This window comes from Camelus ferus, chromosome 4 (assembly GCF_009834535.1).
Source record: "Camelus ferus isolate YT-003-E chromosome 4, BCGSAC_Cfer_1.0, whole genome shotgun sequence".
Classification (NCBI taxonomy): domain Eukaryota; kingdom Metazoa; phylum Chordata; class Mammalia; order Artiodactyla; family Camelidae; genus Camelus; species Camelus ferus.
In genome coordinates, this window is record NC_045699.1 from 34,936,396 (window position 1) to 34,959,308 (window position 22,913).

The window sequence follows — 22,913 nt, forward strand, 5'->3', positions numbered from 1 at the left end:
CCTGGCCATTTTATACTTGTAATTGTGAATTTTTTGCTTAGAGATTGCCTCACTGGTAGAATTACAGGACAGAAACCTATTCTGACTTTGGCCAGACTAATCCCTGGGGGATAGAGTAGTGAAAAAATCAGGTATGAATCCCACTCTCGTGGGCTGACAGTTACTTCAACAGGCAAGAGAAACAGAAACACTGGACAAACATATACACCAATAAAGTCATATGTCCGAGCTGTGCTGTGGGCTGTGAAAGAAATGAAGCGTCAGCTCTGAGAGAGAAGAGAGGAAAGAACCTTATGTTGGCTGGGGAATCAGGGAAGTGGGTTTTAGCTGGGGGAGTGGGAGTGGTCCAGGCAGAGGGAGCAGCAAGTGTGTGAAGGCCTGGAGTTTGGAGAGAGCTTGACGCCCCCAGGAATTGGAAGGTTAAGTGTGCTTGCACCATGGGGAGGAGAGTGGGGTAAAATGAACTCAGAAAGCGAGCTAGCTTGTGGGCGTGGCAGGCCAGAGTAAGTGATGGGGATTTTACTGTAAAGGAAAAGAGAAGCCATGGAAAGGTTTTAAGTAGAGAAGAGAGGGATTAAATTAAAGTTTCAGAAAGATCGTTCTGGCTGTTGTATGGCCACCTGCGTTCATCTGCTCGGGCTGCCATAACAGAATACCGCAGACTGGGTGACAAACACCGGAAATTAATTTTCTCACAGTTCTGGAGGCTGGGAAGTCCACATTCAAGGCACCATCAGGGTGAGTTTCTCGTGAGATCTCTCTTCCTGCCTTGTAGATGGTGCCTTCTTGTGTGTCCTCACATGACCTTTCCTGTGTGTGTGCACGTGGAGAGAGAGAGAGATCTCTGTGGTCTCTTTCTTCTTTTAAGGACACCAGTGGCACAGGAGTTAAAGCCTCACCCTGACAACCTCATTTAACCTTAATTGCCTCCTTTATTAAAGGCCCCATCTTCAAATGTAGTCACATTGGGGGTTAGAGCTTCAACATGAATTTGGGGGGACACCATTCAGTCCATTAACACCACTCATGTAAAATAACCAAAGACCTTTTTGCCAGATTAGATAATGGGGTAAAACTAAACTGTATAGCAAAGACTGAGACACCCCAAAAAAATTGGTGGAGGAGGATCAGAAGAGAGAAAGGAAAAAAAGTAAGGTAATCTTTTGTTCTTTTCTGCCCCAGCTTTATAGGACCCATGGACCTATTTTAAGTCTACCATTGTGGGTGGTAGAGCAGGTGGTGTTGGTGATCTTATTTTTTTCTTTATATTGCTTAGAAGAAATCAGGGAAGAATTCTGAACTTCAGCACCTTGGAGGGTCCATCTGATTAAAAACCTGCTTTTTAGGGGCAGGTTTAACATATAACCAAGAGAGTAGTAAGCTCTGCCCAGACATACAAACCACCCCAAGCTGCACCCACTCAAGGACTGCCAGGCCCTGTAATCTCTCCCTGTCCACTGGTCATTGCAGAGGTAAGAAGGAGAATCTGCCCTGGTCTTTATGTTCTCTAACACTGAAGACTGGATACTCAGTCTAAGTTGGCTGGTTGACCCAGGCAGCTGGGAGCCCCAAGATGACTTCACCCTTTTTGCTTCATGAAAAGCTTAAATCCTGATTGATAACTGGAATCCGAGCATATGCAGTTGGAAATGTATACTGGTTTATACAGTTTACTTAGAATTGGAAAAGGTTTATTAGCAAAAGAGTCACATAGATTTTTTTTATCACTTAAGGCACAGACATTAGAAAATGCTTTCTATCACTTAAAGCCTATGGAAATAATCTCTGTTGGCAAATTCCACTGCTTTAGCCAAGTTTTCCCACTTGATAACCTGGGCTGGATTATTTAGGTTTGCCATTGCTGATGCACTGAATGCTATGTCCTGTTCGCAGGGTATTTCTTGCTGGCCAACACAAAGTTTACATCTCAGCCTGGCTACATTGGAAGGCTCTACGGTCCCTCCCTGCCAGGAAACTTGCAGTATTGTTTACGTTTTTATTATGCCATCTATGGGTTTTTAAAAATGAGTGACACCCTAGCAGTTTATATCTTTGAAGAGAACCACGTGGTTCAAGAAAAGATCTGGTCTGTGCTGGAGTCTCCAAGGGGCGTCTGGATGCAAGCTGAAATCACCTTTAAGAAGCCCATGCCTACCAAGGTATAGTAAAACCTTTCCGTAATTTTCTGTTGCTACACTGGGTTAGTGAATCTCTGTTTAATTATTTTCAACTGATGATGTGTTGTTTTTCTTCTGTTCAAGCTGGGAGCCCCATCCCCACACCCTGTCCCCAGCGATGCACAAATTATACCCTTCAGTTCTTTTCAGTTTTCTGTCTCTCAGAATAATGGTCACCTAGGGAGTTTGCTTGTTGTTTATAACTTAGATTCCTTGAGAATAGTCCAAAGACAGGGAATACGTGAATAATCCAAGTTCAGTAGCTATACATTAGTTTAAAGCCACAATACACACACACACACACACACACAGCAAACATACACTAGATCCACATAATCAGGGATGTACCAGAAAATAATGGAATTTTGGTTGTACTCCACACCCGGTGTTGCTAATGGTTTAAAAAGGGAGAGTATAATAAATATTTCATTCATTTATTTGACTTTCATTTACTTATTCATTTATCCATTCATTTATTTATTCCTTTATTCAACCAGCACTTATTAAGTGTATGCTCAGTGCAGGGGATGTAGATAAATGAGGCTCAGAGCCCACTTCTGAGAAGGAGATCACAGATGATAGGAAGTTAAGATACAGATACATAAGCCACTAACAACGGTATAACCTCATGGTCTCACGGAAGGGCTATATAGAAAAACAGGGAATTCACAGGGAACTGTATTCAGTACCTTATAATTGCCTATAATGGAAGAATATGAAAAAGAATGTATATATAGGTATAACTGAATCACCATGCTGTACACCAGAAAGTAACACATTGTAAACTGACTATAGTTCAAAAAAATTGATTCATATGTAATTAAAGTATATGTTGTTCTCAGCCTAGAAGAAAGAAATATTTTTTAAAAAGAGAAAAGAAAAACAGAGAAGTACTTCTACCAATTGGACTTATGAAAAATAATGACAATAGAGACCCAGCAGAGCTGGTGTTTGGAGGGTTAGGGTTCAGGCCATGCTGGGTTCTAACTCCTGCTCATGCCCCGCCCGCCCCATTCCACCCTTCTCCCCCATATCCTCTCCTCACAAAACACAGATTGTTTAGTAATCTGCCCGCTCCTTAGAGTGAGTCCTGGCTCTTCCCCGTCTCCCATGGAATGGGAGCAAGCCCCCCCGGTTAATAATGGTGCCCCAGAGAATGTGCCCTTTTCTTCTTTGGCTGACTTCCAACCTTCCCAGCAACCACACAGATGCTCCCCAGCTGCTTAAGGAAAACTAGATCCAGACCCGGTGGGGTCAGGGAAGTTCTTACAGCCTCAGAAGGAACTAGTTATGGATTCGGCCCCGATGTGGATGAGGAGATGCTACAGTTCAAAACTAGAAAACTCTGGACTCTTATCTGAAGGTGGCCAGTAGTTTGGGGTGGGTCCCTGCTAAACATCAGCTCCTCAGAGAGTGAGAGAACCATTTGCTCTCCATAGAGGGAGATTTAGTAAGGCAGGAAACTAAAGTTCACTGACTTAAGCAACATATACGGGTGGAAAGAAACATAAAACAATATTTCAGAGAGGGGATAAAATAAAAAGCCAGAGTTTCCCTTACCACTCTGCACCCCTCAACTCAAACTCCAATTCTGCTTTTTCTCCTGATTTTCTAATGTTTTCCTCTATAATTCTAAAGACTGCATTTCCGCCTCCATTTCTTGATTCATTAACCTCAGCGGTGCTTAGTTAATGCTGACTCCCTGCTGTGAAAGATAGGGAATTTAGCTTATTTATACTGTTTCTTCTCCTTTTCTCTCTCCTCGTCACAATTTTGTTATATTTTTATTTCTGACTTTTCTCTCGGTTCCCTTTATAACACTAATACACTTAACCATCTATTTTAGTCCCATAAACTTTAGGTAGTGGCCCTTGACACCCCACTATGTAAGACAAATATATTTTCACCCCTGAATTTCCACTTCCCTCACTTGTCCCCTCCACTTCCCAATTCTTTCAGCTATACCATTGCTTTTGCACAATCATGACTAAAACATTTATATTCCTACAATGAAGCCTTTTGTGCCTTGCCAGTGGCAGGATTTCCCATTATGGGCTCCTTGGGATTTGGAAGAGGACAGTTCTTCCTTGGTGAGGGCCATGCCTCACATGACTGGGATTTTGCCATATGCAATTACAGTAACAACCCCAATTATTTCTACACATTTCCAAATGGCCCCTGTGGTGCCATGCCATCCTTGGATGAAAACCATTGCTCTATAAGTCGATCCTGAAAATTGAAATTAGGAGCAAATCCCACCTGCATTCCACCCCTACTCCCTCAGATCTGCGCTCTGTCCGGCAGCAGAGGGGTGATGAGGAAGCCTCCCCTGCAGTGACCTTTTGGCTTCCTGTTGCTCTTAGGGAAAAGGCCCTCGAGCTCTGCCCCTCCCAGCTTTGCCTCTTACTACCTCCTTTCTAATCACACTGCAGTCGGTTCCCGGAACACACTGCTGTCTCCTACCTTGGGTCATTGCACACCCAGTTTCCTCTGCATAGACTCTTGTTAATTCAGTCATGGCTTAAACCTCCCTTCCACAGAGACTCCTCCGCTGGCCCACTCCCCAGAACAGGTTAGTGTTCCCTGGGCTGCCTAGGCCTCTCCTCCATCATCTCAGAGACAGGGTAACACAGTAATTAGGGGCAGTGACACCGGAGGCTCTCTGGCTTTAAATCTCAATTCTACCACTTACTGGCTTTGAAGTCTTCGTTTTTTTCCTTAACTGAGGTATAAGTGACATATAAAAGTATGTTGGTTTGAGTTGTACAGCATAATGATTTGAGATCTGTATATACTGTGAAATGAGCACCACAGTAAGTCTAGTGAACATGCATCACCTCACATAGTTACAAAAGTTTTTTCCTGTGAGGAGAACTTTTAAGATTTGCCCTCTTAGCAAGTTTCTTTTTTAAAATTTTTACGTGAGATTTATTTTTAAATTATATGCTTAACATATTGCCGAAAATTTGGAAATCACAAGAAATCATAAAAAAGGAAAATAACTGTACATAATCCCTCCTCTAGGAGATAACTGCTGTTAGCACACATTTTCTTTTAGTCTCTTTCCTGTTCACATATTTTAACTGAAATATAGTCTATTTACAATGTGTTAATTTCTGGTGTACAGCATAGTGATTCATATATATATATATATTTCCTTTTCAAATTCTTTTTCATTATTAAGCCATTACAAGGTATTAAATACAGTTCCCTGTGCTATACAGTAGCACCTTCTTAGCAACTTTCACATCTACAGCACAGTATTGTTAACTATGACCACCATGCTTTATATTACAAATTTACAAATGAAGAAACTGAAGTTTTAAAAAGTTAAAATAGTTCAATTCTGGTTGTTTCCTTATTTCTGTCCCCCCAAATCCAGACAAAATCCTTATAGTTATTACCTCGAAAACACATCTCATATATGCCCACTTCCATCTCCCCAGCCACTGCCCTAGTCTAAGACACCATCATTTCTTACCTAAACGGCTTTGTGTCTTTTAACTGGTTTTTTGCTTCCACCTTGCTCTCCACACTCTCATGCAACCACCAGAATCATCGTCTTGGAACAGAAATAGGATCAGGCCACTCTCCTGCATGGAACTGTCCTATAGTCTTTAGAATAAAGCACCATTCTCTCCTGTGGCTTATAAGGCCCTGGTCCCTGCCTACTCCACTCACTTCATCTCCCTTCACCCTGCCCATGCTCACACAGTCACACAATCCATATTGTCACACTGGTCTTCTCTCTGTCCCCAGAGTCCCAAGGACTTTCCTTCATCAGGGACATTGCCCTTGCAGTCCCCTCTGTGTGGGATGCCCCTCCCCCAGCTATCCTGTGTCTAACCAGTTCTCACTCTACTGTCCTGGTCAAGTGCTTCCTCTTAGAAAGGAACTTCCCTGACCACCCAGTCTGTAACCCACCCCCCCAATTACTTCTCATCATATTGCCTAGTTTATTTTGTTCTTAGCATTTACCCCAATCTGAAAGTATGTCATTTGTTTGTTTACTTGCTCATTGTCCATCTATCTTCTTCCATAAATGAAACATGGATAAAATAAAAGAATGAGCCTTCCGAGTCTGGTAAGTGGCAGAGCTGGGGTTTGAACCATAGTCTATAGAATGTCTGAAGGCTGCCTTTGGCCACAGGTATCTTTGAGTGCTCAGGGTTTCTATTCAGTCTTGAAGAAGACTGTTCTCACTCAGCTGGAGAAAGTGAGGCCCCCAGCCTGCCTTGGGGCAGAGGCACCATCTGTTATTTTATTTAATTCTCATAGCATTCCTGTAAGTGATGTAAAATATCTCCTTTTAGTGCCGTTGGCATTCTAATTCAAAGTTAGACTAACCCAAGATCATGTTCTACTAGAAATGAATGGCTGAGTTGTATGAGCTGTTTATATATTCTGGAAATTAAGTCCTTGTCAGTCTCATCTTTTGCAAATATTTTCTCCCATTCTGTAATTTGTCTTCTTGTTTTGCTTATGGTTTCCTTTGCTTTGCAAAAACCTACAAGCTTAATTAGGTCCCATTTGTTTACTTTTGCTTTTATTTTTATTGCCTGGGTAGACTGCCGTAGGAGAACATTGCTGAGATTTATGTCAGATAATGTTTTGCCTATGTTTTCTTCTAAGAGGTTTATAGTGTCTTGTCTTATGTTTAAGTCTTTAAGCCATTTTGAGTTTATTTTTGTGTGTGACATGAGGGAGTTTTTTAACTTCATTGATTTACATGCAGCTGTCCAGTGTTTCCAACACCATTTGCTGAAGAGACTATCTTTACTCCATTGTATGTTCTTGCCTCCTTTGTCAAAGATTAATTGACCTAAAGTTTGTGGGTTTATTTCTGGGCTCTCTATTCTGTTCCATTGTCCATATGACTGTTTTTGTACCAATACCATGTTGTTTTGATCACTGTATCTCTGTAGTATTGTCTGAAGTCTGGGAGGGTTATTCCTCCAGCTGCATTAGATGTTTCTTTACCTTTATTTCCATATTAGCTCTTACCCAGATTGTTTTAAGGACAGAGAGCTGATTCAGTTAATAGCTCCCTGCTATCTTCCCTACATAATGTTTGATGGAAACTGTAATATATATTTCTACTTAAGGAATGATAGCACTGGTAAGAATTTCCCTGAGACTATTCTGGCATATGGAGAGATTCTGCATGATGTCACAGCTGCCAACAATAACAGGAACTTTTATTGAGCACTTTCCCTGTGCCAGGCATTGTGCTAAGCATTCGTCATGTATGACTTCATTTGATGCCACAACACCCTAGCAAGGAAGGCCTTATAGCCCCATTTAACAGATGAGAAAAGCTTGTGCAGGAAATTAGGGACATTGTTCAACAGCACAAAGCTATTAAAAGGCAGAGCTGAGAGGTAAATCCCAGTCATCTAAAATCCAGGATCTAGGGTGGTGGGTATAGCTCAGTGGTAGTGTGTGTTTAGCATGCACAAGGTCTTGGGTTCAATCCCCACTACTTCCATTAAAATCCAGAATCCATGCTTTTTATACTGTACCTTTATGCCCCCCAGCCCTCTCCTGGCTAATGTTAAAGTGTAGGATCAGGTAAGAAGGGGAACCCAGCCCAAACTCCAGACTTGTAAAAATGTCTAGGGCTTTATTATTAACTGTGTTTCTCTATTTTAAAAATAACTTTGGCTCCCAGGAGGGGTCAAAATTCAAAATGGTTCAGCACAGATAAGGGAGATCTGTGGGGTGGAGGGGAATATAGCATAATGCTTAAGAGACTTGGATGTGGGTTCTCAGTCACTTATGCCGTTATAATTTGGGCTAATTTAAGTGATTCTTGCTAAGCCTTGCTTTTCTTAATGCATAAAATGGGTCTACTAGTAGTACCTACCTCACAGGATTATGAAGCATCATGGAAAGTGCTAAGCATAGTGTCTGGCACATAATTAGCATTTGTTAAATGTAGCTGGAGAGAGGAGGGGAGAAAGAGAGAGAGAAGAGAGAGACAGAGAGACTGAAGTGTTTTTTCTAGGTCCTGATTCTCATGAAGTTTCATAGGCAACATCGCTTTAGTATGTGGATGATTCTGTTCCTTGACTTTTGCTGGGAAGTAGTCTTTGAACTAAAAATCAGGTCTGAAATAAATCTTTATTTTAATAGTACTAGACTTTCTTAATGGAATGGCTGCATTTACACAATCATCAACTGCCTACAATTTATTTTTAATGTTTTAGAAACATTTTGAAAGGGCATGAATCATGAGATTTTTTTTCTTGATCTGTTTTCCCCCAGCACATTACTAAATAGAGAGCAGGTAATCAAGAGTTAACCCTGAGACTTTTATACTGTAGAAATGGTCATGAGAAGAGGGAAGAATTTACTCCAAAATGCTTTTCCTAAAAGCCAAATGTCAGGAGAGACTAGAGAGCCATGGTCAGAAAGTCCGCATGGATGGAGCACAGACATTAGCCTTTACGTGTTCAAATCATTGGACTGACATTATACTCAGTCACTGTAGCACGTATATTAGGTCCTGCAACATTTTCTGACCTGAAGCTAGTTTTCCCTTTAACAAAGATCGTTAAGTTGTCTGTTAATTAGGAGCCCTGGGAGGAACTCAATAGTGTATTCATTAAATATTCCTTTTGGGAAAAAAAAAAAGTTAAACGGCCCATAAATGAGAGCATGACCAGACACTCTCTTTCATCTGGGTCTGGCTTAATGATCAGCTCAGCAGTCATTAAAATCTGCATGGGAAACCCTGGGAAGTCTACATCTTTATTCCAGTGTAGATTAAAAAACAAACTTCAAAAGTCATTTATGGAGATGCAGAAAATCCCCATCTGGTCAGTCTTGAAAAATATAAATACATTTTTTTTTACCCAGCAAGAACCTTATGCTAACACTTCTCAGAGTATGACCCATGGAGTACAAATCCCTTGAGTTGTTCCCAATGGAAAAAGGGTTCCGTGGTCAGATGAGTTGGGGAAATTTTGCATACTAAATCTCTCCTCTCCTACATACACACATGAAGAGTCACACCGCACAGTAACATATTAGGAACTCTGGTAAGTTCTTCATTAAGGAATCCTGTTTAACCTTGTGTAAGGTGGCAGTTTCCTCAGAGGACTGGACGTAGAGCCCTTGTCTTGTGTAGCCCTTCTTGGCATCAGTGTCATAGCATTATGCATTATATTGAAATTGTCTGCTTACCTGCCTGCCTACATTAGCTTACATCATACTGTCAGCTTCTGGAGAACTGAGATCTGTGTCTCATTTATTATTTTTATTTCTGATGCAAACACAGTTTCTGAAACAGGGTGGGTACTCAGTACATAGTTGGAAAGAGAACTGAACTATCAATGAGTATGTGTTCATGGCAAGGAAGAACAACCTAAATCCATCAAAAGAAGAAGGAAGATTAACTCATTCTGTCTTTGGATCATATAAACCATAATCGCTCATTGCCCAGCACCTGTACAATTTGTCCTGCAAGGAATTTGAAGGTGAACACTGTAATGCAGGACGATGCTGCTGGAGCAGTTATAAGGATACATGTAGACACATATATGCTGAGTCTGGTTTGGGGCTTTTTGTGATGGTATGTATTAAAACCAAAAGCTGTAACTTTCTTTTTTTCTTTTTTGGAGCAGCTTACATGATACCGTTTACCTAGTCCTAAAGATGATAGGAGGTTTTACCAGCCCTCTCAATTTTCCTATCCCTTCCCTGTCCCCCAACTCAGATCTTCCATCCTCCCTTCTGTGCTGTAGTCAGTGGTACACTCACTTCCACGTCATACTCTCCTCACCCACGGGTCCCTCTGGCTTCTCCCACCTTGGTTCTCTTAACCCCTGGGAACCTCAGCAGCTATTTTCTTCTTTTTCCTGAGCTGCTCAGCACAGCTGTGAAAAATAAGACTCATCTCCACTGTCCCCTCCATGCTGCTGGGAAAGCCTTTTCTTCAGATCATCTCTCACTGACTTCCTTTCTGATTCCCCACCCTCAAGGTTCAAATCCATCTTCATTCACAAGTTTCCAACTTGATTCTCTCTACCTCGTTCTTAGGATGTGACCTCCCTCTTGGGTTCATCTCCCAAAAGAATGAAGGCCTTGAACACAAGCCCCTTCAATTCTGTTCCTCTCGGAATCCTCACCTGCCTCTCTTTGTCACCTGATGAATCTGACAAGGGAAGCACTACCCTTGTTCTTAGTCAAAATCAACCAGTCATTTATACATTTGATTTAATCATTGTGTCTCCTCTGGGACCTTATTTCATAAATTGTTCCTTCTGCCATAAATCTTCAATTCCCATTGGTCCTTTGCATACTGCCAACGTATGTTGGTCAGACAAACAGACAGCAAACCTTCCTTTCACCTTTTTACCCATTTAAGTTGCCAACTTACCCCATTCCTTGAGTCTTCATACGTCTTGGGAAATGTGCCTTCAATGACTGATAAGGCTCCAGTGCAGTTTCTTATTCTTCAGATCCTTGCCTTCTTCCCCCAATTCTCCCTCAAAGGGTTTATCAACAGCAAATACTTCCATTGATCTTGCTACAGGAATCATCATACCTGCGAAAATCCTACCCTTCTCTCAAATTCCATCTCAAGAGCCCCTTCCTCTCTGAATCTTATGTAAGTCATTAACTCATGTTTTGTTAGAATGAGATTGTATAATAAAAGATTCCAGGTCAGGAATAAGAAGACTTGGCTTCAGTCTTGACTCTGGCATGAATTGACATAAATCAGAATGTCATGTCACCTCTCTATGAAATAAAAACCTGTTTTAAGATGTCCACTAAGTCTCCTCTACCTCTTATTATATCTTTAGACATCTTAATGTCAGGAACTATCTTTTAATATTGTGCAGCACAGTCCTTGTGGAAAGCTTTCTCTATTTCTTTTTTCCCTCTCACATTCATCATCTTCTTTTAGCAAAACATCAGTGAAATTTAAGTCTGTAATTTGAATTTCTGCTTTTAAAATCTTCCTTTTCACTTTGCACTTTAATAATGAAAGTTTAACTAGATGTAAAACATCTAGGGTTCTAAAATTTGTAAAGACAAGACTTAGCAGTTGGCTCAGATACAAGAACAGGTCTAGTGTGTTTCTGGAGAGATTTATAAATAGTTGGCTATTTAATAACAAGACACCCTGCTAAAATGGACTTAAGGAACCAGAAAACCAATGTGTAGACAAGATAGATGAGAAAAGATAGATTTCCTATCACATGTCATGATGTCTGGGAACTTTGGGAAATGGCTGTTGCAGAATATTAATGTTTCAGCATAATTAAAGCAGGGCAGCTGAGTACAAAGTAGAAATAGCAAGATCATTAATTTCTGACAAGATAATCAACACATCGTAGAACAGATTAGAGTGGTTCCATACACAGAGCCAGGAAAATTACACTGTCAAGTGGAATAAGTTATAATGGGAAATTGAACAGAGGCGCTAAGTTTGGAAAAGGAACCTAGTGTTGCATTCTTCCAAGCTAAACTCACTGTCAGCTGTCGGTCCAGGAATTACAAATGACTTTAAATGCAAGTAAGGCAGGATTGAGATACACTGGTTTTCCTTCTCTTTCATCTCCTTTCATGTATTTGTTGAGGACTTCTGTGTTTCATGTCAACTTTTGGGGAAATGACTGGAAAGATGGATTAGCACAACTGGTAGTTGCTAACACACAGCTCACATGAGCACAGTGTGTATGTCAGTGCATTCTTTCATAACTTTCCCAAGGAATTAATTTCATGGAATATTACTGGATCACCACATTTGTCCTCCCAGCACCATAGAGATGTCTGAAAAGACAGAATAAGCATTCTTTCCCCATAGTTTTATTAATAAGCTTAATTAAACAAACATTTATTCCCAAGATTGGTTATAAACCTGAAAACACAACCTCCCTCCACACTTCCAAATTCCCAATCTTGTGAGGATCTTACAGTCTTAACAGTGGCTGCATTTTGGGGGAATCTTTTCCCAAGTTTTCTGAACGAGGCACATTGATGCTCACACTGAGATTCTCTGTGGTTCTTCTGAGCTCATAGACCAGGTTTTCTGAGCTCCTAGACCAGGTGAGTATCTGCAGGCCATTCTAGCTGTAAGTTCAATTCATTTACTTGGAAATTGACAATTCGCACATTTATAAAGATGCTCTCTACTTTTCCCTATGAAGGAATACTTTTTTTTTTTTTTTTTTTGCATAGATGGCCCCATCTTTTTCTCCTGCTCCTGTGTGACTTTCTCTGGGTATTTTGTGCTCAGTCTTTGCCATACCCACCTCTAGTAGAAGTCTCTCTCCAGGTACTTCTCTCCAGAGAAGCCACTTCCCTATGGCACCTCCCACCGCACCATTGATGGGCCGTGAGCTCCTATTTTCTGTTCAATGTCAGGTTACAAGTATATCTACGTGGTGCTCAAGGACACATTACTATTTGTGGTCTGCCTATTTCATCTCAGTCTCCAAACCAAGACATTTAGTTCTCCCTTAATTTCATTCTCCAAATAAGGACTGCCTAAGAAACATATTTGAAAGGCAAATGTCAAGCCAGGAAAAAAAAATTTGCAACATATATGATAAACCCCTAATACATTTAATATATAAATTTACTCTAATAAATCAGTAAGCAAAGATGAACTAAGAAATAGGAAAGCAGGCAATGAATGTATACAGGCAAATCGAAAAAAAAATACTGCTGGAAAATAAATACACAGACGTATCCAACTTCATTTATAATCAAGGAAATTTTAAAAATAATAAAATAGTAGTGTTTGACCAGGAGTCCTCCCGTAAGGGAGGTGGCCCAGAGATAAACCACATTGTATGTCCAGGAAGGCATTCACACCTATTTCCTTCAGTAATGATGAAAGGTTTATGGGATAATTATATCTAATAATGTCCTTATTATTAGGGTGTAGAATTAGACTTTAAAACACTAGAAATGATACCATTTTACCTTTGTCTAATGTTCCTTTTTTCAGAGGCTTTTCATGTCTATTTTCCATTTAGATCCTCAATGCTAATTGTACAGAATTACTCATTTATGGTCCACATAAGAAGAGTATGAACTTTGGAGTCAGAAAGACCTTGCTCCCAAAACAAAGGAAAGGAAGTGAAAACGGGTGCAAATGAAGATAAGACCAAAGGTGTGGATGTGGGGAGCTGAGGGGATTCATTCCTGTGGGCCTAAATTTTCCATGTGGAGCAGATATCAGGTCATCAGCTCAGGGAGAGAAGGATATCACTGAGGTGAGGGAACCCACTATGGAGAGGAGAGGTCACTGCCTGAGGGGAGAGCTTTCGACATTCGCCAGTCCTGAAATTGAGTCACAGGCTATTTAAGATTCAGGATTTTGTGCTAGGTGATCAAAAACTCTTTGTCAACAGACACAAGGCAAAATGACAGGAAGCTAGTTACAAATACAGGTCAAAGTCATATTTGGTCCACTGCTATTAATTGGAGAGTTCCAAGACTTTCAGAATCGTATTTTAAAATAACTCAAGCAAAAAGGAGAAAGTGAGCAGATTGTATAATGAATGAGATATGGTCTATCAGAGATTTGGAGTGTGATGTTTCACGCCTGTGTCTACAGCTGGCCATTGTGTGACCTTGAGCTTATATCACAGGGTCTCTGGGCATTTTCCTCATTTTAAATATTGACCAATTCTGAGGTCTCTTCTGGAATCACCCTTCCTTTGTCAGTGACCAAACGATTTGAAAATAATGCAGATTTCTGAAATCAGTGAGTCGAGAGATCTGGGTATTTCCTACCCAAACAGCAATGAAAAACTTTGGCTGTAGATCTGCAGGTCTACCACAGGGTGCCCTCTACCCTGAAGGACTCATGCTGGTAAAGCTGCAAGCTGCTCAATCTTTGTTGTTTGTCAAAGCCAAGAGTTGAATTAAATCAGATGGGGTTTCAAACAGGAAAAAACAAAACAGATGGCTCTTTTAAGGAAAAAAGTGTTGGTCAGCTAAAGACTTATTTAAAACCACATGGTTATTCTGCCTTTTGTGGGATCTGAAGACCAAATATAGTATCTGCAGAAGGCGTGCTGTTACAGTTTAGCAACTATTTCCCAAAACATGGCTGGATTCTAAAAATACTAAAGTCTTATACTCATTTTCTAGATAAAGCTCCACACAGCCTGTCTTTAGGGATTTGTGAAAATTCCACCCTTTTAGCCAAGTCTCTGATGTTGACATTTCTGTTTTGCTTAATTTTTTTATTTTAAAAATTCTCTTATAACTTATTATCAGACAGTTAAATGAATATGATTGCATTATATAGTATAGTATGGGATATCCTGCAGTTGTGTCCCTGGCATCTTAATGAAGGGCTCTGGAATTTCACTGACTGGATTATAGTAATTTTGTGAATAATTATTCTACCAACTCTCTAGTCACCATATCCAAATTTGTCTGTGCAAATGATTTTAAAAGATTTTAAACCTCATCAGAAGAGAAGTTAAATTTAACCCAGAATCAAACCCTCTGGTAAATTGTTGAGGTCCACCACTTATAACAAGAACCTACCCAGGTTTGTTTTGTGAACAGGGGTAATTTATGGTATTGTTGGCATGGAATTGAAATGTTTCTGTGTGAAGATGGAAGGCCATTTCTGGAAACTATCATTCACATACTAATTACTGGCCCAACTGGGGCTCTTCAATTGGTAAAATAGGTGGTGCACAAACCCAGCAACCTGGCCGACTATATCTTTCGGGCAGGCCATGGAAACTACTTTAAAAGCCAGTGAAAAACCAGTCACTTCAGCCAGTGTTTAGCTCTTAAATATGAATAATCTTTTTTAACTACACGGCAAAGGTTTGTGGTTGTATCTCCCACAGCTCCCTGCAAACCTTCATTCCCTCCTCTCAGCAAAATTCTACTCATTGTGTGGAGGAGCACTTAAACTGATTCTTCATAAAGTTAAAATCAGTAACCCTAATTCTTTTAAACATTCAGCCTGATTTGGTTTGGGAAAAGAAGTACTTGACAGATCTGTTTCTCTACTTTTTTTTTTTCCTATATGCTTTAACCAGGAACTTTTCTGGACTTTTACACATTCAGGGGTCATCTAGCCCCTCTAATTAACACAGCCTTGTGGCCAGTTTTCTGTGCAGACCCTCTCTCCGATCTATTCCTCCTGCTCCTGACACCTGCCAAAAAAACTTTAGGAGAGAAATAAAATTATATACTATGAGGAAAGTCTGCTCAGTTGCTCTTTAGAATCTGCTGCCTGTCATTATGTTATTTTGAGAGAGTAGGTCTTTTTTTCTTTTTTTTTTTTTTAAAGGGAGACAAATGAAAACCTAGAAGAGATTCTCTGCCCTTTGACAATCTGCAGTTTTCTGAAGCAGGAAATTGGAACAGTAAAGCCCTAATCATCTCAGGGATGATTATTCAGCTGAAGTGTTAGTCTCTCTCCCTTTTGCTTTTTTGCTCCTTGCCTTTTATTTCCAGAGCTTGAGGATATTTCATTGCTCATTAGAACCACCACCTGGTGATGTGCAGAGGAAGAGAAAACTAATTCCATCTAGTCTGCTTTTAAAACATAAACAACTGTCCTGCTCTGACTAGGGAGAATAAATTGGTTGAAATTGATAGTGAATCCAAAAGGAGGAAATAGATCTGAAAGTGCCTCACATAGGGACTATGCATAATACAATTTAGCAAGTGGGGTTTTATAATCCACACAGCAATCTTCTACCACCCTTGACTAGTGGTTCTCAGCCAGAGGAGATTTTGCCCTGCCCCCTCCCCAAAGGGACATTTGGCAATATCTGGAGACATTTTTGATTATTATAACTTGAGGGTGATATTGGTACCTAGTGGGTGGAGACCAGGAATGCTGCTTAACATCCTGCAATGCACAGGACAGTCCCCTACAACAAAGAATTATCTAGCTCAGAATATCAATAGTGCTGAAACGGGAACACACTGCTGTAGATAAATGAGCGTGTACAATGTCTATTTTTAGTACGATAAAAAGTAAGTTAAATAGTAGTTTGATCCTTACTTGACTATATTTAAAGTTCTTTGCTTGCAGATATGTTTTTACAGCTCTCCATTCACTGCCTATTTGTATTTACAAAGTTAGTCTAGGTAAGTTTTCTTAACAATTCATATTGTCTATCAAAACAAAAATTTTAAAGTATCACCAGTCTCTAAGGACTGGAACCTTTAGTGCACTGAAACAAACTGATTTACACAAATCTAATTTGCCCCTAACTTTTAAGTTTGCATAAAATCAGGAACACCTAAGGGATATCGGTTTACTTTGTCCCACTTCTTCTCGTCTCTCAGATAGAGATTATTATACATTCAAGTTGCCTACAATTTTTTCCCCCAGTCTTTAGAGATATTCTGTTTGCTTTGAAATACTGCTTCAAATGAAATAAACACTGTTTTTAAAAAATCTATAAATAAATGAGAGGTTAATCCCCTCAAGAATTTAGACCATAGGCAATTTCTTTTTGTCACATTCTAATGGGACCCAGGGACAGAGTTGTTAAGAACAGACCAAAATGTTTTGCTTTCTCTTTGCCTGTGTCAGCCATCAGCTTACCCAGTCACCAACTGCCCTAAAATAACCTCCACCTCAAGGAGCCCTCAAGATGTAAGATGGCAGCACAAGAACAGGAGCTGATATTATTGGTGTTATTAATAGCAGGTTGGAAATCCAATGTGTTAGACCAAACAAGCTGATCTTGTCATGTTTCTGTTGTGTGTTGGAATGCTGATAGACAACTGCCAAACAGATGTGAGGTCTGAGGCCATAGTTTGAGGCTAGTACATAGCTGACTGACTTTGTGGATCTTTTATCAGGCAGAACAGCATGTGGTCTGGCCAGTGTTCTAAGTGAGGAAAAAGCTCTAAGATAGGAATAACAGAGTCGGTTGCTGTTGTTCAGAACATCTTTAGCTTTTCACTTAACCCACAGCAGCAGTTCACAAATTTGTTTAGAATGTCCAAAAGGAGCCAGGAAGCTCTATCTCATGGAACTTTCTGCAGTGAGGAAATGTTACATATCTGCTGTGTCCAACTTAACCACTGGCTCTAGCTGGCTATTGAGCACTTGAAATGTTGTTAGTACACCTGAAGAAATGAATTTTTAATTTAATTTAATTTAAATTTAAACAGCTGCATGTCCTCATGGGTGTTATAATAAACAATGCCAATCTGAGACCATATATTGCCTCATGTTAGCTGAGAGCTAGTTTTGCAGCCAAATTAATTTTTGCACAGAATTTCAGAAGAAAATTGCAGTTTTGAGCACTTCCAAATTGTAGATAAGGAATTGTGAACTGGTCTTTAGTGGTATATTTTCAGTGTTTAGCCTGGTGTGCTGCCCAAACCTGTCAGCTTAACATATATTTGTTGAATGAATGAATGAGACAAACTTTCCTATGTGTTAACTTTAGAGATATTGGTATATTTCCTAAAGTCAATTCTCCTCCAACAAATAGTGCCTTTGGATCTTAAACCTGGAAATAAGCCAATGAGTTGAAATACACTGAAGGAGAATAAGAATCAGGGTTGTTGTTTTTTTGGGTTTGTTTTTTTTTTTGTCATCTTCTCAGGATTTCTCTACTGGAATTATGTACATATCAAATGACTGAAAACAACAGAGAGCTTTTCTTATGTGGGAGTAAAGTGAGTGAACCAATAAATGTTTTTTGACTCGCAAAAAAAATAAAAAATAAATAAACAATGCCAATCTGAAAAACAATACCTCATTATTCCATGTGTTAATTATAGACATCCTGATTCCTTCTTTTTTTCCTCAATTATAAAAGTAGCAAAATTAAAGAATGTTAGAAAATAAGAAATTCTATTTAATACCCATAATTTCGTAAATCTAACATAATCATTATACATTTGGTTAATTTTCAGGTTTTTTCCTATGTATTTTTATCTTATTTTGTTTTATTTTAATTTCAGCTATTATGAACAGTTTTTTCCAGTTAACATTATGAGAGGAATATATTTCTGTACTTCTAAATAATATTTGCAAGTTATCAGAGCTAATGATTGCCTACTTCTTAGATTGCCATACCGTAGTTTGTTTATTTCCTCTATTTTTGAAGTCTTGGGTTGTTGCATTTGTTTGCTTGCTTGCTTGCTTGCTTGATTTTATGGTCATTATAAAATAATGCTGTAGTAAACATGTGAAAGTCTGTTAACATTTCTCCTCTTTAGGATACATTTACATGCAAAATGTCTGAGTCCTATTTAGGTAATAATTTACATGGTGAATCATTTCACTACCACAGATTCATTTTGAAAAAAAGTACTTTTTCACTATTCATGTGAAAAATAGACTTTAAAGGTGCCAAAGGAAAAGAAAGCCAAGACTTTTCTCTTTGCAGCACAATTAATTCAGTAAATTAGGAGACAGATTACTATTCCTTCCCATGTAACAAGAAAAATTGCTGATAAAATGTTACTGCCTTCAGGGCTCATGACACAGAACTCTGCTCTGCAGATGCAGAATAAGTTCCCATGCATAAATCTTGCAAGTGAAATATTTTACATATTCAGATCATCCCTAGAATCTATGAAGTAAGAAAATTAATGGAATTTAAACAAAAAACCACAAACATCCCCTTTTATTTTTTTCCCTGTAAATATATATAGTCATATATTATTATATCTCCAAGCTATCCTTTTTGTAATTTAAAGTAATATGAATACAGTTCCAGTAAAATTTCAGACATCTAACAATTAGTAGTTATGCTGAAGATATTGGCTTGAGATATTTTATATTTTGCATAGTGGTAGACTCATGTGATTTTTAAATTTCTTTTTAAATAAAGTCTATGTTCTGGTGGATCTGATCAGAGCAAAGGATTCCTACTGATAACATGGATAAATTGAAGGCATAATATACTGAATATTAGAACCTAAAAAAATAAAATGTTCTCATTTTCATAAATTGGGTTGTTTTCTGTTATATTTCTTTGTCTTTGTTTGAATTAATATTTGTATTGGAGGGATTGAAATGACCTTGTGCTCATTAACCTCCTAAACCTGGTGAAGCAGCTTTGTAAACCTCAAAGTACAGTAAAAATTTAATATAAATGTTTTGAAAAGTGCTCTTGGCTCATCCGAAATATGAAAAGAAGACTTTTAAATTGGCTTAATGGAAAGAAATGCAAGACGTTTCTCTCTCTCTTTGGCACAATGAATTTAGTAATTTATGGTAGATTTGTTTCTCCTTCATATACAACAGTACAAATGTTTGGCCTGGTAAAATAACTGCATTTCTGGCTTTTATTAACGATAACATCAAGGGATGTAGATCTTTACTTTGGAAATGGAACCTAAATCTCCAGATGGCAAATCACTGGGACTTTGTTCACCATATGAATGAAACTCATTGCCAGAAAGTCATTTCCAAAAAAATCAAAAGTGTTTGCACTGGAAGTGTTTGTAAAAATTCTTGGACTACCGTCAACCCTGTATGCACTTTGCAGTTTATCTGGGGAAAATATTTAAAACCTTCCTGGTTTTCCTCTGCCATCCTGTTAACCTCTTGCTTTCCTCTCTCAGTTCTTTAAATGATGCAAACTAATGTCAGCATTAGTGTACACAACATATCATTGTGGGCTTGACTCTGCTTAAAAATGAAAGTAATTCCAAGGTCATGTATAAATAGTTAACCTTTATTCATCTGTAGTTCCTGGGCAGCAAAGAGGTGCCTGTAGTTTCCTTCTGCACACCTGTTGTGCTAATTACATCCCAGGTTGTAACAGTTTCCAGTTTTCAGTTAACAGAATTCATAGTTTTATTTTTCTGAATTGCAGGTGGTTTTCATGAGCCTGTGCAAAAGTTTCTGGGACTGTGGACTGGTAGCCCTGGATGACATTACAGTAGAATTGGGTAGCTGCTGGTCTCCAGGTAAGACGGCTGTCATTCCAGCTTTCTTTGTCTCCCTGGCTGATTCATTTAATCTATGCTAGTCTCTCCTTTGCTTTTCTTGTCAGAAATTCCTCTCATTTAGAAATGATGACTTGAATGCAGTGGGTGACTTTGTTCATATGACTTGATCCCTGTATCCTCGTCTATAAGAAAGATAGTAATACCCACCTGAATAGTGGGACTAAAACATATAAATTCCCTAGGGTAGGGCCTGGCACAAAACAGTGCCTTAAAAACAAATGCCTTCTATTATAATTAATATTGATACTATTATTATCATTGCCTTACATGAATGTAAATTTTCAAGCAATATTGATGAAATTGTAATTAAACATAGATATGCTAACCATGTAATTTCTGAATGAAAATAAAATAAATACTGTCTACATGAATTAAATGACAATGGAACAATGGACTAAGCATTGATGATAGTGAATAATATGGTAGCTATGTGTTGGATATTATGTCTAATGAGAAGATGGTGCATATCTCAACCCAGATCATTGGTCTCTAACTACTAATTACCACTGCATCCTAAATCACAGGGTATCCATTTCTTTAATGAGCAGGAAAATTATGGTATCAGTCTGGCACTGGAGCATAATCTCTATGTTTATTTAATTAAAAGGTAGTTTGTTTCTAGTCCCTTGGTTTATCCAGGACTGCAAGGACAACACAAAGAACAAGATAAAAATCTATACGTTTGAAGCATAGAAAAGGGAATGAGACTTCATCAACTTGTAGTGTATGTAAAAGAAAATGAAGTAAAATAATTATCATGCAAGAGACATAGAAAGCTGTTTATTAGAGAAAGTTGCTGAGACTTCAGATATAGAGAGGTACAGCCAAGTTCAGCAGAAGTCCCCAGTAAATTGGGAGGTGGCAACACTCTCCTATCTTATAATCATTATTAGAGTTATTGAAGGTGGCAACCAAAGACATAAACATTTGTTTTTGGAGATGGAAAACAAGGCTTCAGGTAGGCAAACACCAAGTTCTAATATTTATGTAGCTAATATTTATTGAGAACTCCTTGTTCTAAATACTTGACATGCCTCATGTCATTTAATGCTCACAACCCCCTGAAGTGGATCCCATTAATTCTTCCGCCTGACAAATAAGACTGCTGAGGCACAGAAAAATGAAGTAACCTGCTCCACACAAGTTAAGCTGTGTCTCCAAAAACACACTTAGTTCTCTCACATCTTCCTCCTCCTCCAAAGCAACGATAAAGTTGTTCTAAGGAGTCCTATCACTCCTGGATTTCTGAAGAAAGCTCCTGCATGGAATTTTATTATTTTTATGTTTCCATAAAGGCACAGTACCTCCAATTTTCAGGGCTTTGTAAGCTCCTTCACACAAGTAGATTCACAAGTCTGAGAAAGCTGCTTTCTCAAAGTATCCCAATACTTTTGGATCTAGATTTCTGATTGTTCTCCGCCTCTATGGCAGGACCCAGGGTGGAGCCCAAACTCCAGCTGGAGGCAAGAGCTTGGCGAAGGTGGGCTGCCGGTGAGGGGGCTGCCTCTCCCTCTGGGGCATAAGGTCAGGCGATACGCATACATGCAGAGTAGATTTCCAGCGAGCCTTGGGGTACACATTCACTGAAAGTACCTCAGCCATTGCAACACCTGCTGTTTCCTTGCAGAGGGACTCCCACCTCCACCTGGAGAGTGTACTTTCGAACAAGATGAATGTGCGTTTACTCAGGAAAGAAGAAATCGGAGCAGTTGGCACAGGAGGAGGGGAGAAACCCCCACCTCCTACACAGGACCAAAGGGAGATCACACTACTGGGGTAGGTGAGTTATGCCACATGATGCTAGTGCCTAAGGAAACCGGACATAGCATTTTATGGGTCATTTAATACCTTTTGAAATGTGAAAAATGATGTCTTGTGTCTAGAATGAACCACACATGTGATGCCACACACGTAGGATGGGTAGTTCAGTACGTGCATTTCAAGTCATTCCTTCTGTTTATGACATTGGTGTGAACCTGGCTGCAAAGATGATTCAGATAGGCTTACAAAAATATGTACACAAAGATAATTTAATTAGAAATAGGTTTAAAAATAAAAGAGAGAGGGACAAAAATGAAAAAAAAAATGGTGTTCTAAACTAGAGCCCAGGGGGAGGGTATAACTCAGTGGTAGAGTGGGTACTTAGCATACACAGAGTCCTGGGTTCAATCCCCAGTATTTCCATCAAAAAACTAACTAAATGAGTAATAAAGATAAATAAACCTAATTACCTCCTCCCAAAAAATAAAAATTAAAAATATGAATAAGTAATCTGGAGCCCAAGACTGAGGCCTAGTATAAAAATATGCTGGCAGACACAGGAGAAGACATATCAGTTTTTCTAGCTTTCCAGCAGCTGAAACAAAAATGGAAAATTTATCTGTAAAACAGGATTTACAGTGTTCTTAGGATGGAAACAGATGGAGCAGCCCACCAAGAGGTAATAAGGGGGTGCATTTTCTGTAGAAAATGTATAAGCTACAATAAAACAGATGAAAAGTTGATCTGCTTCTTATTATCACCATGTGTCAGCAGTTGTAAACAGTGTCCGTGATAAAATATTCCCTGAAGATAGAGCTTTGTCACTGACCCGCTCAGTTTCACTTGGTATCCAGCTGGATAAAAGTACATCATTTGGTCCAGAAAAGCAGAACTCTCCCTGATGTTAAGATTCTAGAGATATTTCCTAAAGGGTCCTGGTAGAGAAGCCATGGTGATAGTAAACGCAAAGGTGAGTTGCATAGTGCTCTTCCTTACTAAGGTCTGCCTTAAGCTGAGTCTAGGGAGTAACACCACAGAGCA

The 22,913-nt window shown here is 39.1% G+C and overlaps 1 protein-coding gene across 2 annotated transcripts in view; it reads left to right on the forward strand.

Annotated features, from left to right (window-relative positions):
• MAMDC2 (MAM domain containing 2) overlaps nucleotides 1-22,913 on the forward strand; it is a 139,832-nt gene that overhangs the window by 92,864 nt on the left and 24,055 nt on the right. Inside the window, exons 9-11 of one of the 2 annotated variants that reach the window (XR_001364862.2) lie at nucleotides 1,894-2,159; nucleotides 19,976-20,069; nucleotides 21,739-21,887. Coding sequence is in view for 1 of the 2 variants with exons in the window: in XM_006172770.3 (XP_006172832.1) it covers nucleotides 1,894-2,159; nucleotides 19,976-20,069; nucleotides 21,739-21,891 (513 nt within the window). In the remaining variant the exon portion in view is untranslated. Of the gene's footprint in view, nucleotides 1-1,893; nucleotides 2,160-19,975; nucleotides 20,070-21,738; nucleotides 21,892-22,913 lie in introns of both variants that reach the window. The other variant, XM_006172770.3, reaches the window with a different exon arrangement.